Consider the following 16,078-nt stretch of genomic DNA (forward strand, 5'->3'; position numbering starts at 1 on the left):
CAGAACACCAACACGAGAACACAGTCAAAGACAAACAATGAAAGACAGAAAAACCAGAACTTAAATACACACAAGACTAATCACACAAACCAGACACAGGTGAGGAGGGAGGAGAAAACACAGGGTCACCAGGTGAACACAATCGGGTAATTAGGTAGGAGGGAAAACAGACAGACAGCAACAGGCAAGACAGGAGGTGAAGACTTTCAAAATAAAACATGAAACCAAAGACAGAAAAAGACAAAACACAACACAAACAAATCGTGACACATCCCTAGTTATAAGGGACCCACAATCTATCTCGGGATGCAAGGGATAATGTGCAGCAAGGCGGTCTCTATGTGGAAAAGAACACCTGAATCTAGATCCCTCTGCAGGTGGTACTTTAAGTATATTTTGATGATAATACTTTTGTACTTTTACTTGTAACATTTTGAATGTAGGACTTTTTATTGTAACCGAGTATTCCTACACTCTGGTACTTTTACTCAAGTACAAGATCTGAACTTCTCCCACCTCTGACAATAAATCTGGAGTGGTTACCAAAAAAAACAAAAAACACTCCTCTGAAGGTTATTTTCATTTTACAAATCCTGCACTCAGCTTTGCTTTCTCCAATATCACTGAAATGCAACCAGATGCTGCTTCCTTTTTCGGTTTTTGCTCATTTCATGACTTTTGCTGACGCGCTTGCATTTAAATCCGGCTCCCCGTCGCTCTGTCTAGCTGGCCTGTACCACTACACTTGCTGTCTTTGGAGCGTCTGCCCCCCACACTTCTTTCACATAATGGTATGATCCTAGTGTGTCCTCGCATATGATTGGCCGCATGGTGGACCATCTAAATAAAGACCCGCCCCTGCCTGCAAGGATTCTCAGCAAGAGTAGAAGTGTCTGAAGATTCTGCTCTCCCCGACTAGAGTCTGCTCTTCTAGCGGCATCTCGCGATCGGCGTGTTGGAGAACTCTGAAATAAATTATCAAGTCACCTCAAGTCAGAAGGCTCAAGTCCGAGTCAAGTCCCGAGTCATTGGTGTTCAAGTCCAAGTCGAGTTGCAAGTGTTTTGTGATTTTGTCAAGTCGAGTCCAAAGTCATCAAATTGGTGACTCGACCCAGCGCCTAGCCTTCTTACAGGCAAAGTCACTGATCAAGTCCTTGATAACAATAACAAATCATGCCGTTTGTCCACAAGCCACAGAAACATACACGTTTGTTACTGTGTGCAGAATTAATGCGTGTGCGAGGCAGTCGCAATTATTATTTATGTAAGGTCATCATCTTAACAGTTCATTATTCTCATCGACTCATCCGTGAGCAGAGCATCACGTTGGCATGCCTATAACAGCTGAATGTGGCGATTACCATCTTGATCAGCAAAACGCCTCACAAACTTATTAAGATTTAAAGCTATGGTGCGTTTTGATTCAATGCTGAGTACAGTCAAACTTGACAGGCTCTTCTCTGTCATAGTAGACCGCAAACAGTTGCGGCGCCAGAGTATTTGTGTTGGGTAATCTATGGTAGGGCTAACCCATACAGTGGTGGGGCTCAAGTCAGTATTTGCAATGTAATTACATACATGCTCCCCTTGACAGTGAAACGCCACGCGTGAGGTTTATATTATTTCCCTGTCTCAATCCAAATTGAACTGTATGAAATAAAAAGGCACATTTGTCTTGTAGTAAATAAAAAGGGCGACCTGGAGCCAATCCTGCAATTTCCCCACAGGTGAAAAAGTTGAAAACCAAACCCCTGCAGGGGGGTCTGGGGGGATTCTCCCCCAGGAGATTTTTTGAAATACTAACATCAAATACACATTCTGGTGCTCTCCTAAGAAGAAAAATAAATTAATATATAGAAAGAAGAAAAATAAACAAATCTATTACTCCACGACATATTTAAAAAAATGAATGTCATTTTAGTTTTTTGTTACTTTGTTCTGAAAGCTGAACCTGCTGCTCCTCACAGAGAGGAGAGGAACGAGGCTGTGTGAATTACTTTACATTGTGGATAAGGGTGGATAGCCCCCATTGTTCTGTGTGTCAAAATGAAAGACAGCCCACACACCTATCAATCATCAAACCGTGGGGTCTTATAGTTGTAACGATGTATGATACTACAGCAAAAGTATTCTCCGTCGGGACTTCCTGCAACAACACCACGCCGTTATCGTGATTCTGATTGGCCAGAAGACATTATCAAAGATGTTCTATTGAGAAGACGATCACTACGTGACAAAAGTTTTCAAAACCGTTTCTAGTCTTCGGTATTTCCAGACAAGTCGCTACTGAAATCAATCTTACTAACTGCTGTCTGTGCAATTTACTCCGCACAAGTTGGCAGACTTTATTTTTGCTTACTTTAACATCATTTTTCATGGTGGGGCTAAGCCATTTATTGGTATGAATGTAGCCTAACCCAGCCATACCCTGACCGCAAATACCTAATTCCTTCTGTCTACTTGTATCCGAAATGCTTCTCGTTTTGCGCTGTCCTCCCGTTCAAATGAAATCGCCGCCAATCATATTTCCAAGCTCGCGCCAGGGGGGGGGAGGGGTTACAAGGCTCGCGTCTTGTGCTGCATTCACTTGCACTCGGACATTAGAGATTTTCTCTCATAAATGTCCGATGAGCCACAAACTTTCTTTCAAAACAAAGCTGCCAAATGGGGTGGCAGCTGGGGTGGCAAGGCATTTTTCTGAGGTGGCAGCTGCCACCCCGTGCCACCCCGTAGAACCGCCACTGTTCAGGACTGCTTCTTAAGCTCAAATCACACTCTCACAGACTTTTCCGGTGATTCTAAAGTAGATGACAATGTATGTGTGTCGATTAAGAGGAAAAGATGCCTGTTTTTTTTGTTGTTATTACTGTCAGGAAATGTAGAACCTAACCCTGGTCCGTCCAATAGTAGTAGTCAGATCGCTACTCCTGCTGATTTTAAAGCTAGGTCTGGGTTGGGTTTCATCCACTTGAATGTACGCAGTCTGTTAGGTAAACTAGATTTTGTCCGCATTTGGGCAAGCTCGACTGACGCTGACGTCATTGTTTTATCAGAAACATGACTAAATAAATCTATTTTGGCCTCTAACATTCCCTTAAATGGTTATAATGTGTATCGTACCGACTGGCCTAATAAAGGTGGTGGCATTGCCTTTTATGTTAAGAATAAGTTCAGTGTATCCACATTAGTTTCCAAACCTATCAGTAAGCAATTCGAATTTTTAGCCTTAAATATAGAAGTGGCAAAGGGGCAACAGGTCATGGTGGTGGGCTGTTACAGACCCCCCTCAGCTGTCAAGGACTCCTTGTCTTTGCTAGCAAATCTTTTATCGCAACTAGACTACAAGGAAATAGTGCTACTTGGTGATTTTAACTGTGACTGGTTAACTGCAGTATCAGAGGATTTTAAAAACCTTTGTATCTATTTGAATGTTACTCAGATTGTTGACAGTTCTACTCGCCCTAACATTAAGTCCCCTAATAAATCCTCCCTAATTGATCTCATTCTAACCAATGTTCCCTATAAATACTGAAGTATTATTTGAATTAGTTGAATTATTAAAATAACGTGTTTAAAGCAGAAAGTTTGATATAGTGTATTTCTGGTATATTCATTTTAATGTCACCTCATATATTCATGTGTGTTAAATTTGAAGGGACAAAGTACATTTTTCCTCTTTTAAATATAGCGCAATAGTCTTTTCTTCCACTTTTATGTGTAATCAAAAAGTTGTTTTTTTGGCTATCTGTGGTTGAGAATAATACAAATGACCTTTGACATCTGCTTTGCAGTTCCCAGACCTCTGAAGAGGCCCTGAGTCTCTGGCTTCCTCTGTTAAGTGCTAAAACTATTATTGATTAACCCAAAGGGGGTTTTCCACAAACATAATGCAGTTAAAGTCCTGTTAATTGGTGATTCATGTCCAGCATGCATTAGTTAAGAAACGATAAGGATGTTGGGGTGTTGGAATGTGCGTTTCCTGCAAGACTCTTAGAAGATCAGGAGATGATTGGGTCACACACAAGTTAGAGAGACAATGGTCCTTCTGATTCTAAAGTAAGCTGACTTTGGGGTGAAGGGAAGTTCAGGGAAGGCCTTAGGCCATGGGAACAGTTAAGTTTTGTTATTTACCTAATCCTAAATATGTCATGAGATGATGACTGGTAAACCTATACAAGCATAGCTTTCAGAGGGGAAACATGTGACTTTTGTGTGATAAGATACATGATAGGATTTGTGTGTGTGTTGAAGATGTTTAGGGGTAATGAGTATGTGTCCTGTCAAAGAGTCCTCTGTCATGACTCCAAATCATTGATTTGGGGACTGCCTGAGGGCAGAGGGACAGAAACACACACACACACACACACACACACACACACACACACCCACACACACACACACACACACACACACACACACACACACACACACACACACACACACACACACACACACACACACACGCACAGAATAACTAGATGGAATCAACAAACTGCTGACTCACTACCTGGGGTCCCGTCCAGAAGTGAAACCGACCAATGGAACACTGCCAACTCACTGGCTAGCTCGCTCAGAAGTGAACTCGCCAATAACAAAGAGCTAGGGAAGAGCAAGCGATAACACTCCTCCCCACCTGTGTATAAATGTTGTGATGATTTTGAGGATCGGCGCTCTTGTTTCTGACTGGCTGTCGTGGTACGTATATCACACGGTGGTAGAACCTGAGCCCGGAGTACTCTGCAGAGTGCTTCGTGATTAGGTGATTAGGTGATTGGGTGATGTATTGTATGTTCTACCATTAAAACAGATTATTGTTTAACCCTTATCCTGGCTGCTTTGACTTTTCCTTCTTTTAAAACAAACTCATAGAGGAACGCGCGGAGCAGAGGTTCTGCCCCAACAATTTGGTGAATCCCGACGTGATGAGGTCATGAGGTGGCGACGTGAGGACGTGCCGACGTGCCGACGTGGTGACGTTATGAGTAGGGTTTTTTAGAGGAAAATCAGCAGCCAGCGGACGAATGGTCCGGAGAAGAGGCCTAAAATAATCTCTGACAACTAAAACGAGGATCCTACAATTGAAAGGTGAGCAGACAAGCCTGTTTCTATCGAAGCTCTGTAATTGGCTAAACTAAATTTTAGAGTTGTCAGAGACTTATTCCGGTGTCATAGTTGTTACGGTGGAATATGCAATACATATTTTAGATAGGTAGGAAAGTTATATAACATAATAGTGAATCAACGAGGTGTGGTGTGTAAGAAGACGGTGAAAGGCCCTGTACTTTTTTCAAAAGTAGACGGCTAAGACTCGTTGGGGATGTTCAGTGGCTTTTTCAGACGCCATCCGGAACAAATCAGAATAACAATTCTTAGGTTCAGAGGAATCAAAGTTAAGTTATATGTAAAAATCCAACAGGAGAAAACGCAAACTTCGAAAAGCCATTTGAAACTAACGGATCTCGCTATCTCTTGTGCTGTTGGGTTTAAACTCCCATTCTGTTGAAAGAAATATCGCATCTTAAAAGCTGCACAGACAGTGAGGAGGATATATTTATGTACCATGTGAATAAATAGAATATATTATTGAACATGAAACAGCCTTAGTCAGATGAATAGATACGAAGTCATAATAGAGGGAGAATTTGAACGAGAGGAGCGTGAGTTAAGAGCTTACGAGAACAGTGTGTTCAAGCAGAAAAATTGAATAAAAGGATAGCAGAAGTGTTAATTGTTGAAAGAAGCCCCCTTCTCCTAAAAAGGCTGAGAGCTGCAGCGGGGGAGAGAGGGGGGTGTCAGTATTTGGCTGTGAGAGTCCGTCCCCCCTTTTTCTTCTCGAGAGCAGCAGCGGCCCGGAGTGTGTCTGCTTGCTTTTTCTCTAATGCCTGAAGTTGGAAAGAAATACATAGAAAATTAACAGATCAATGTGTGATTTGAAGTGGTAGATATATTGAAATAAATAAGAAACAATGATTTGCTGCTAATTAAACATAGTCTTTGAGGACTGATTGATACCGTTGCATTGCGTTGTGAATTTCATGGTATTTGTCATTAACTAAGGATTGTACTTAATTGTATTTCAAAGAAAAATTATATTACATACAGGAACGTAAGGGGAAAGTCAAAAGTGGTTTACTGAGTATATGAAGTACATTAAAGTTAAGGCTCTATTCAAATTAAATGTAATAGTGGATTTTTCCACCTAGAATAAGACATGGAAAGAGGAGAATTTGTTAGACATGAAATAACGAACTCACTGGAAGAAATATATATTGTAATGTTATTTAGGAGTTGTATTTATCATATACAGTTACTCTCAGTTGATGGTTGTTTAAAGTAGATAGGAAACTGAAAACGTAAACGATTCGCCACAATGGTATTTTTAAGTTTATGAAGAAAGAGTAAAAAGTAATAAACAGGAAGGTTTTATAAGTGTGTCAGTCAGAGGTGCTGCACAAGGCTAAAAGCCATCTCACACAGTTGGAGAACAAAAGAGGTTTTGATTAGAGAAGCTTGGGCCGGCAGCTGCAGGGCGCAGTGAGACAGAAAGACAGGAGAAATGAGAAGTAGAGAGAGACAAGAGGAATAAAGTGTTGAGATGTTCTCAAGAGTAGGAGTTTTCAAAATGCTTTTTTTGTTTTTATTGAAACAAATAAGTAATAAGGACAGAAAACTGTTCCGTGATGATTTATTTAGGTTTCAGCTTTAGTAATAATGAAGATTACATTTTGTAATAATTCCTTTAAGTGTTCCAAAAATATATTCATTAACTGTAGTCAGATTACTTGTTTTAAATATATAGCGCTGAATACAGTTAGTTTTGTATTCTGTTACAAATCTAACCATGCTTGTAACACACAAATTAGATAAACGATTTGAAAAAGAATAGAATAAGCAAGTAGATAAAAGATGAATCTATAGTGGTTAAGAAGGGTGTCTTTGTTTTGCCAATTAACTTAGAACTGAAGTAATGAAGAATAGGAAGACTGTTACCATTAATGGGTTTAACATTCACATGTTTCAGCATTCCTGACCATATAGACACTCAGCTGTTTTATTTTGTCACCCGCTGGGGGAGAGATTTACACTGAGTTTTTCTCAGTAGCTGATTTGCTGTGATTACAGCAGCATTGGATAGTTGTGCGCCACCTTTGGGTTGTACTCTGAATCAGTGTGTTGGTGAAAAGTTGCTCATTGCAAACAGAAGAACTGTGCAAAGAACGCATCTCTGAGGAGGTTTTGACAGTTTGCTTGTGCCTCGTTGTCAAGGCAACAGTGGTGTGAAGAGGTACTGCAGTTTTGGGGGATTTCTGCTGTACAGAGGACAACGTGTGTCTGCTGATTGTATCACATTGATCCAGAGGTCCCTTCCCCCTCAGGACATCCCAATGCCAGAGAGAGTTTCCTTGAAGCCCACTGACCAGGGCCGGTTCTAGCTTTTTGGGGACCCTGCCACTGACTACAGCTGAAGAGGACAATGAATCATTGACTGTTCTCAATATGACAATATCTTGAGACAGGCTGGTCTCAGTCTGTTCAGACTCTGAAGAAAACATGCAATGATTTTACAGCATAACTGTGCAAGACTTTACCAGAAGGTGGTGTAGAACGATATGCTTAGTGTTTAGGAAGGGAGGCTGATTGTTTAATGATGGTCTGGAATACTGAAAAGATTAAAGTTGAATATCCTTGTTTGGCAAACAAGACATCTGATTATTATGTGACACATGATAATCTTGACATAGAAACTAGCTATTGGTAAAACGTGTGGTTGTTATGCCATTATTATCATGAAGTAAAATAAATAGGGAAATAGTATCTGGTTAGAGATGAATGGATTTCATATCCTAGAGAGTATTAGTTATATTGTGAATACTTCACAAGGTATTTACTAATGTATTTTGAAGAACACATAACAAGAACACAAGTCCAGTTTTGTTTTGTTTTTAGATTAAATTGTCCATTACCAAAACTGTTCAGCTTAGGTCTAGCTTTAGACTTTAATAGTAAAAGAGTATTTTGGCTTATTTTTGTATATATGACATTTTTTTAATATGTTGGCTGTTCTCTAGATAGAGAGATGGCATTACTCTCCATTTGTGAAGAACATTTCTGAAGATTAACTATTTGTTTCATTTCTAATATTCCTATTTAAGACGTAATTTTAGGGTAACAAGGCTGATGCTGAAATTGGAAAATATGTTAGTGGTTTGCATGATGTAAACAAAAAAAGGTTTTGTGTGTTCAACCTCCAGTTAGATCTGAAACAGTAATAATGATTGATTTTGCTAAAGCTTAGTTTAACATCCTGATGTAACATTATGAGGTATGTTCACTTCTAAGGGTAAGCAAATTGATAAAATGGATTATTATTATTATTGATTAATTTGGAAAATTAATTAAAAAGGCCGTTTTCTGCAGGTTCACTTAAGAATGCCTTGCATGAACATTTGTCAGGTATTGTGTTTCCTAGGGGCGGTGTATTAATAAAGTGTATTGATAATTTGTTTGTTAAACATCTGAAGAAAATGGTGCTGCGAACACGGGAAAAACTTTGTTGCATTGGTTGACATCAACACAATGATGTCACTAGTACAACTCCAGCTAATATAATATTAAAGTCTCTGCAGAGCACGACACATGGCCAAAAAGACTGAGACCAAATTACCTTTGACCCTGACTGAAAGTGTGAGTGTGAATATATTTCTGCATGTGATCAGTGCAACTGCATGATTCTAAAACAATGACTAACCAAGCATGTTTTTAGACTAACACATTATTTTGGAGCTCCAAGGGATACGAGAGGTTTCCTAAAAAATGTTGACTTGTTTCTAATATTGATTGAGTTATAACAGGTAACACAGATGCAGAATCAGTGGCCAAGGGGCTACTGTGAGAGAGGTAATTCCAGAATGAGAATACCAGAGAAGGTGACCTGTGATAATGAAACAATTTTGTAATATTTCAACAGGTATTAAAGTAACTGAGGTTTGAAATGTAGAAAGAACATATTACAGTTAATTTAAAACATAGTAATGTATTGAGATATAATTTAATTTAGACAACATCTTGTAACTAGCCTGGTAAAGAAGTAAAAGCCATAGACTTTATTGTTTAGATCATTATTGGGATGTACATTTAATTTAAATTCATAATAGAAAGACATTTGATGACAGTATGTTGGATTTCTGTATTCATTTTTCAGCTTGATAATATCTAAGCACTGACAAGTAGAAGCAGTATCACCAGGAAATTATTCACTTTGTCAGTATCATGAAATTAGTTGTTTTTGAATCCATAACATTAGTGTGTTCCATTACCAGAGACATTAGCAGTTCATGTTATATTTTAAATAGGATCTCAAGGATTTCATTTAAAAATAACACAGATGCTTGTCAGAAATTCAGAGCTATTGAAATATGTTATTTAGTTCACTTGAAGATGTTGGGGTTTGTTTTGTTGACACAGGCCAAGTATTAAGATTCTGAAGCGGCACTGGCAGATAGGAGGTCTGCAACTAATTTAGAAAACCTGTTCACAGATGGCTGTTGTTTTAAGACACCCCACCAACAGGCTCCAAGCGGCCTAAGCAGTGGTAGGTCAAACACCTGAGGGCCCAGGAGCCCTGAGCGTAGACTGGAGGGGTGGGTTTCAGATTTCTCCACACAGGTTCCTGATGCCAAAGGGGGACACAAGGAGCAGGAGGCCGACACAGCGGAGTTTGTATGGCTGAAGGTCGTCAGGTCTACGTGGCTCAACCCCAGGTTCTCCGGCCCCCACTGAGTGACCCAGAGGACATCTCATGCCGGCCGCCTAGGAGAAAAGGGGGACATCGGGTACTACTGGAGCCAGTGTGCGGCGGGGAAATCACCTGGAAGGACCCAGACACATCAGGACGGACCTGGCTATCGTCAACGAGGACATCCCTAAAGCAGACGACTCGGAAGCTGTCATCAGCGGACTGGAGGAGAAGGACCTCGCGGACATCCCTACAGCAGATGACTCGGAAGCGGCTGTCAGCAGGCTGGGGGACTTCTCGAGGCAGCAGAGGAGTCTACTTCTCTCTGATCAGATTCATCAGTTCCACCTTTGAAGGAAAGGCTGCATCTCCCCCTCCCTATCAGCTAGCCTTGTTGGCGTATTCCTTTGAGGGGGGGGGGGGGGGGGGCCCGGATGGTTCAACACACAAGGACACTGCTGTCTGGCACTCAGGTTCGCACTCTGATAGTTCCTTCACTGACATTAAAAGTTGTGTTCTGTTCCCAAAGGTTTAAGGTTGGGGGACAGACACAGTAGCAAAGAATGACAGTAGTTATGTTTCAAATGTCTTATGTAAATTGATCTTTTTGATATAAGATCAAAAGGGGGAAATTAAGTATTATTTGAATTAGTTGAAGTATTTAAATAACGTTTTTATAGCAGAAAGTGTCACAGTCCAAACTGTGTCCCTGTCTGTTCCCCTGTGTGTGTGTGTGGAGAGGGTGTGGTGTCCCTTGCAGGCAGCAGCCTGATTGCTCTCACCTGGCCGTCCGACTCGGCTGTCCCTCATCATCTAATCAGGACACAGCTTATCTACTCCAGTCTCCCAGCAACTCACCGCCAGATTGTTTTCTACAACAGTGGTATTACATCCTCCTGGCTGCCCATTCAGTTATCCTGTCTGCGTGTAAATCCGTACTCTTTGTAACTAGTTTCTCTTGTGTTTCCAGTGCAATCCCTCGGCCATCATCCACCAGAGCTTCCAGCCAACCTGCCTGCTTCTTCCTGCATCCTACCTGCCTGCCTGGTAATCAGTCCAGCCTCTCACTGCCTACCTCCACTACCTCCATAATCACCAAACCTGCCTGAGTCTCCGAAACAATAAACCATTTAAACATCTTCAGTCATTGCCTGCGCCTGGGTCCTGTTTAAAACATAATCCTAACAGAACAATCAGGCCACCATGGACCCAGCAGGCCCGGACCCAATTTGTGAGGCTCTCTCCAACCAAGGCGTCCTCGTGGGCCGGCATGAACAGATGCTCAGAGAGGTTATGGATAACCTCGCATCACTAGCCGCCAATGTAGCACAGATGGGACATCACCTCAACCTGGTTTCAACTCATCTTGCTCCGCCTGCTCCGGAGGATCCAGCTCCGTTAGCACAGGTTCCAGCCCAGCCCGCTCTCCCTTCACGTGAGCCAAACATTCCCACTCCAGAGCGGTATGCAGGTGCCTTAGGGACATGTAACTCTTTCTTAATGCAGTGTTCTCTTGTGTTTGAGCAGCAGCCGTCTACTTATGCTAATGACAGAGCTAAGATTTGTTATATGATAGGTTTACTTACAGGTAGTGCCCTAGCCTGGGCATCAGCTGTATGGGAGAGTCAGTCCAACCTCTGTTATTCTTATCCAGAGTTTACAGAAGAAATGAAGAAAGTTTTCCACCACCCCGTCAGCGGTAGGGACGCTACTAAACGCCTCCTCTCACGGCGACAGGGCTCCCGTAGTGTAGCCGAATACTCAGTGGAGTTTAGGACCTTAGCGGCAGAGGCGGGGTGGAATGACACAGCGCTTCAAGGGGTTTTTCAAACCGGGCTAACTGATTCTGTTAAAGATGAGTTAGCAGTCAGGGACGAATCAGCTAAATTGGATGAGTTGGTCTCCCTAGCCATAAGACTGGATAACCGCCTTAGGGAGCGCTGTAGGGAAAGAGCCAGTCGATCTCCTGGGTCACTCCCCTCTCGCCCTGTCTCGTCTCCTCTCGCAAGATTCAGGTCGGAGACTTTCCCAAGTCCTAGTGCTCCATCTGAAGTCTTTTCTCCTCTCCTGTCTTCAGAGGAACCGATGCAGCTAGGCAGAGCCCGACACACTCCCCAAGAACGTCTCCGGAGAATGAGAGAGGGACTTTGTGTCTACTGTGCTCACTCCGGTCATCTCGTGGACACATGCCCCCAGCGCCCAAAAGAGGGTGCTCGCCAGTAAAGGTGGGGATACTGGTGAGCAAGGCTGTTTCTTCTTCAACCCCCCAGACCCGCAAGCCTCTTGAAGCCACACTGCTGTTAAATCAACAGTCTCTCTCTCTGCCTGCCCTAGTGGACTCTGGGGCTGATGAGAGTTTTTTGGATGCCCAACTGGTTGCCTCAGCCGGCACCTCAACTCAACCTCTGACAGCTCCTCTCAATGCTCGAGGTCTGAATGGGAAGCTCCTGGCACGCGTTGCCCATGTCACCAAACCCCTACATCTCGTCCTGTCCGGTAATCACCATGAAATGATTCAGTTCCACGTCATGTCCTCCCCTCACACACCCCTAGTTCTGGGCCAGCCATGGTTAAGACTGCACAACCCCCACATGGACTGGTCGGAGAATCAAGTAAGGAGTTGGAGTTCCTTTTGTCACTCTTCATGCCTGCGGTCTGCAATTCCCCCAGCAGAGGTCGGTATTCCTCCAGTTCAGCAGGAGCCACTCAACTTGTCCGCTGTCCCTCCGGTTTATCATCGCCTGGGAGAGGTTTTCAGCAAGCAGCGAGCTCTTTTTCTGCCCCCTCATCGCCCTTACGACTGTACAATAGATCTTCTTCCTGGGGCATCTCTCCCATCCAGTCGCCTGTTTAACTTGTCCCGAACTGAGCGTGAGGCCATGGAGACATACATCAAAGACTCACTGGCTGCTGGCATCATAAGACCCTCTTCTTCTTCCGTCGGAGCAGGCTTCTTCTTTGTATCCAAGAAGGACCGCTCCCTACGCCCCTGCATTGACTACCGGGGCCTTAACAACATCACCATCAAGAACAAGTATCCACTGCCCCTCATCAATTCAGCCTTCGAACCCCTACAGAAGGCCACCATTTTCTCGAAACTCGACCTCAGGAATGCTTGCCACCTGGTCCGCATACGTCAAGGAGACGAGTGGAAGACGGCGTTCAACACCCCACTAGGCCATTTCGAGTATCTAGTGATGCCCTTTGGACTCACCAATGCCCCAGCTGTCTTCCAGGCTCTTGTGAACGATGTCCTCCGTGACTTCCTGAACCGTTCAGTATTTGTGTATCTTGATGATATCTTGATATTCTCACAGACCATGGAGGAACACACCCAACATGTGCAGCAGGTTCTACAAAGGCTCCTCGAGAACAAGCTGTTTGTCAAAGTAGAGAAATGCAAACTTCACGTGGATTCAGTGGATTTCCTGGGCTACATCATTGAGCAAGGTCAGCTGAGAACAGACCCAGAGAAGGTACAAGCAGTGGCACAATGGCCCAAGCCTTCCACCAGGAAGCAGCTCCAACGTTTCTTGGGCTTTGCAAATTTCTATCGCCGGTTCATCAGAGACTACAGTCGTGTTGCCGGTCCTCTCAACCAACTCACCTCCCCAGCAATCCCCTTCTCGTGGACTACTCAGACTGAGGCTGCCTTCTCTGAGCTGAAGAGACGTTTCACCTCGGCTCGTATTCTTATGAACCCTGACTCATCTCTTCAGTTTATTGTTGAGGTTGATGCATCCAACACCGGTGTGGGGGCGGTTCGATCACAACGCTCAGTCTCCGACCAAAAGCTTCACCCTTGTGCTTTTTTTTCCCGACGACTGACAACCCCTGAGCGCAACTATGATGTTGGCAACAGGGAGCTGCTTGCTGTTAAGCTTGCGCTGGAAGAATGGAGGCACTGGCTGGAAGGCTCTGAACATCCATTCATTGTGTGGACAGACCACAGGAACCTGGTCTACATACAAACTGCCAAACGACTAAACTCCCGTCAGGCCCGCTGGGCATTGTTTTTTGGGAGGTTCAACTTCACCCTTACCTACCGACCTGGTTCTAGAAACCTTAAACCTGACGCATTGTCCCGGCAGTTTACAGTGGATCAGGATCCCATAGCTCCTGACACCATAATCCCCGCTACCAGAGTGGTGGGCGCTGTAACATGGGAGATTGAGAACTCAGTGAGGAAGGCACAGAGAGACCATCCAGATCCAGGAAAGGGTCCAGCTAACCGTTTGTTTGTACCTGACTCTGTCCGCTCACAGGTTCTCCTATGGACCTATGCTTCCCGCTTTGCCTGCCACCCGGGTGTGAGTCGGACCCTATCCCTCCTGAGACGACACTTCTGGTGGCCTTCTATGGAAGCGGACTCTCGAGCCTTTGTGCTGGCCTGCACGATTTGCGCCCGTAGCAAGTCTTCACACCAGGCTCCTATCGGTCTACTCCAGCCTCTCCCAGTTCCTAGTCATCCCTGGAGTCACATCGGCCTAGATGTTGTTACCGGCCTCCCGGTTTCACAGGGTAACTCAAACATTCTCACTATTGTTGATCGCTTTTCCAAAGCAGTTCATTTTGTGCCTCTTCCTAAACTCCCCACAGCCTCTGGAACTGCTGACCTCCTGGTCAATCATGTTGTCCGGCTCCATGGCATTCCAACAGACATTGTTTCCGACAGAGGGCCACAGTTCATATCTCAGGTATGGAAAGCATTCTGTCGAGCACTTGGAGCATCTGTCAGTCTCTCCTCAGGCTATCATCCTCAGACTAACGGGCAGGCCGAAAGAGCCAATCAGGACCTTGGAGCTGCACTTCGCTGCGTCACCTCCCGGAATCCCACCTCCTGGAGCTTACATCTGCCCTGGATTGAATACGCTCATAACTCACTGTCTAGTGCTGCTACCGGTATGTCCCCATTTGAATGTTCTCTTGGATATCAACCCCCTTTGTTCCCAGCCCAAGAGGATGAGATCGCAGTTCCCTCTGTCCAAGCCCATCTCCGTCATTGTCGTAAGATTTGGAAGGATGCCCGCTCTGCCCTTCTCCGCTCCGATGAATGCAATCGGCATATTGCAAACCGCTACCGGACCGCAGCTCCCCAGTTCCAACCAGGTCAGAAAGTGTGGCTTTCTTCAAAGAATATTTCTTTACAAGCTGAGTCTAAGAAGTTGAAACCACGCTTCATTGGCCCCTATGTGATCGAGCGCATAATCAATCCATCTGCTGTTAGACTCAAGCTGCCTCCCTCCATGAGAATTCACCCAACCTTTCATGTGTCCCAGTTGAAACCAGTGTTGTCCAGCCCTTTGTGCCCTCCAGCCATCTCCCCTCCACCCACCCTTGTTATTGATGACCACCCGGCCTACACGGTCCGACGGCTGTTGGACATTCGCCGCCGGGGCCGTGGGTACCAGTATCTGGTTGATTGGGAGGGTTATGGTCCTGAGGAGAGGAGCTGGGTGTCCCGCAAGCTCATTCTATGTCCCTCTCTCATTCGGGACTTTCGCAGGGACCACCCAGATAAGCCTGGTGGTTCGCCTGGAGGCTCCCGTTGAGGGGGGGGGGGGGGGGGGTACTGTCACAGTCCAAACTGTGTCCCTGTTTGTTCCCCTGTGTGTGTGTGTGGAGAGGGTGTGGTGTCCCTTGAAGGCAGCAGCCTGATTGCTCTCACCTGGCCGTCCGACTCGGCTGTCCCTCATCATCTAATCAGGACACAGCTTATCTACTCCAGTCTCCCAGCAACTCACCGCCATATTGTTTTCTACACAAGTGGTATTAAATCCTCCTGGCTGCCCATTCAGTTATCCTGTCTGCGTGTAAATCCGTACTCTTTGTAACTAGTTTCTCTTGTGTTTCCAGTGCAATCCCTCGGCCATCATCCACCAGAGCTTCCAGCCAACCTGCCTGCTTCTTCCTACATCCTACCTGCCTGCCTGGTAATCAGTCCAGCCTCTCACTGCCTACCTCCACTCCGGACCTCCATAATCACCAAACCTGCCTGAGTCTCCGAAACAATAAACCATTTAAACATCTTCAGTCATTGCCTGCGCCTGGGTCCTGTTTAAAACATAATCCTAACAGAAAGTTTGATATAGTGTATTTCTGGTATATTCATTTCAATGTCACCTCATATATTCGTGTGTGTTAAATTTGAAGGGACAAAGTACATTTTTCCTCTTTTAAATATAGCGCAATAGTCTTTTCTTCCACTTTTATGTGTAATCAAAAGTTTCTTTTTGGCTATTTGTGGTTGAGAATAATACAAATGACCTTTGACAAGTGCTTTGCAGTTCCCAGACCTCTGAAGAGGCCCTGAGTCTCTGGCTTCCTCTGTTAAGTGCTAAA

The 16,078-nt window shown here is 44.3% G+C and overlaps 1 protein-coding gene across 1 annotated transcript; it reads left to right on the top strand.

Moving 5' to 3' along the window:
* Positions 1-10,170: 10,170 nt before the first annotated feature.
* On the top strand, positions 10,171-15,673 carry LOC307044609 (uncharacterized protein; the record flags this gene model as incomplete). The annotated part of the gene is made up of 4 exons (XM_079689920.1): positions 10,171-10,209; positions 10,478-10,619; positions 10,707-10,783; positions 15,593-15,673. The coding sequence occupies 4 exons, from the start codon at positions 10,171-10,173 to the stop codon at positions 15,671-15,673; spliced, it is 339 nt and encodes a 112-aa protein (XP_079546046.1).
* Between the last annotated feature and the right edge of the window lie 405 nt (positions 15,674-16,078).

Source organism: Notothenia rossii (assembly GCF_949606895.1).
Source record: "Notothenia rossii genome assembly, chromosome: 6".
Taxonomy (NCBI): domain Eukaryota; kingdom Metazoa; phylum Chordata; class Actinopteri; order Perciformes; family Nototheniidae; genus Notothenia; species Notothenia rossii.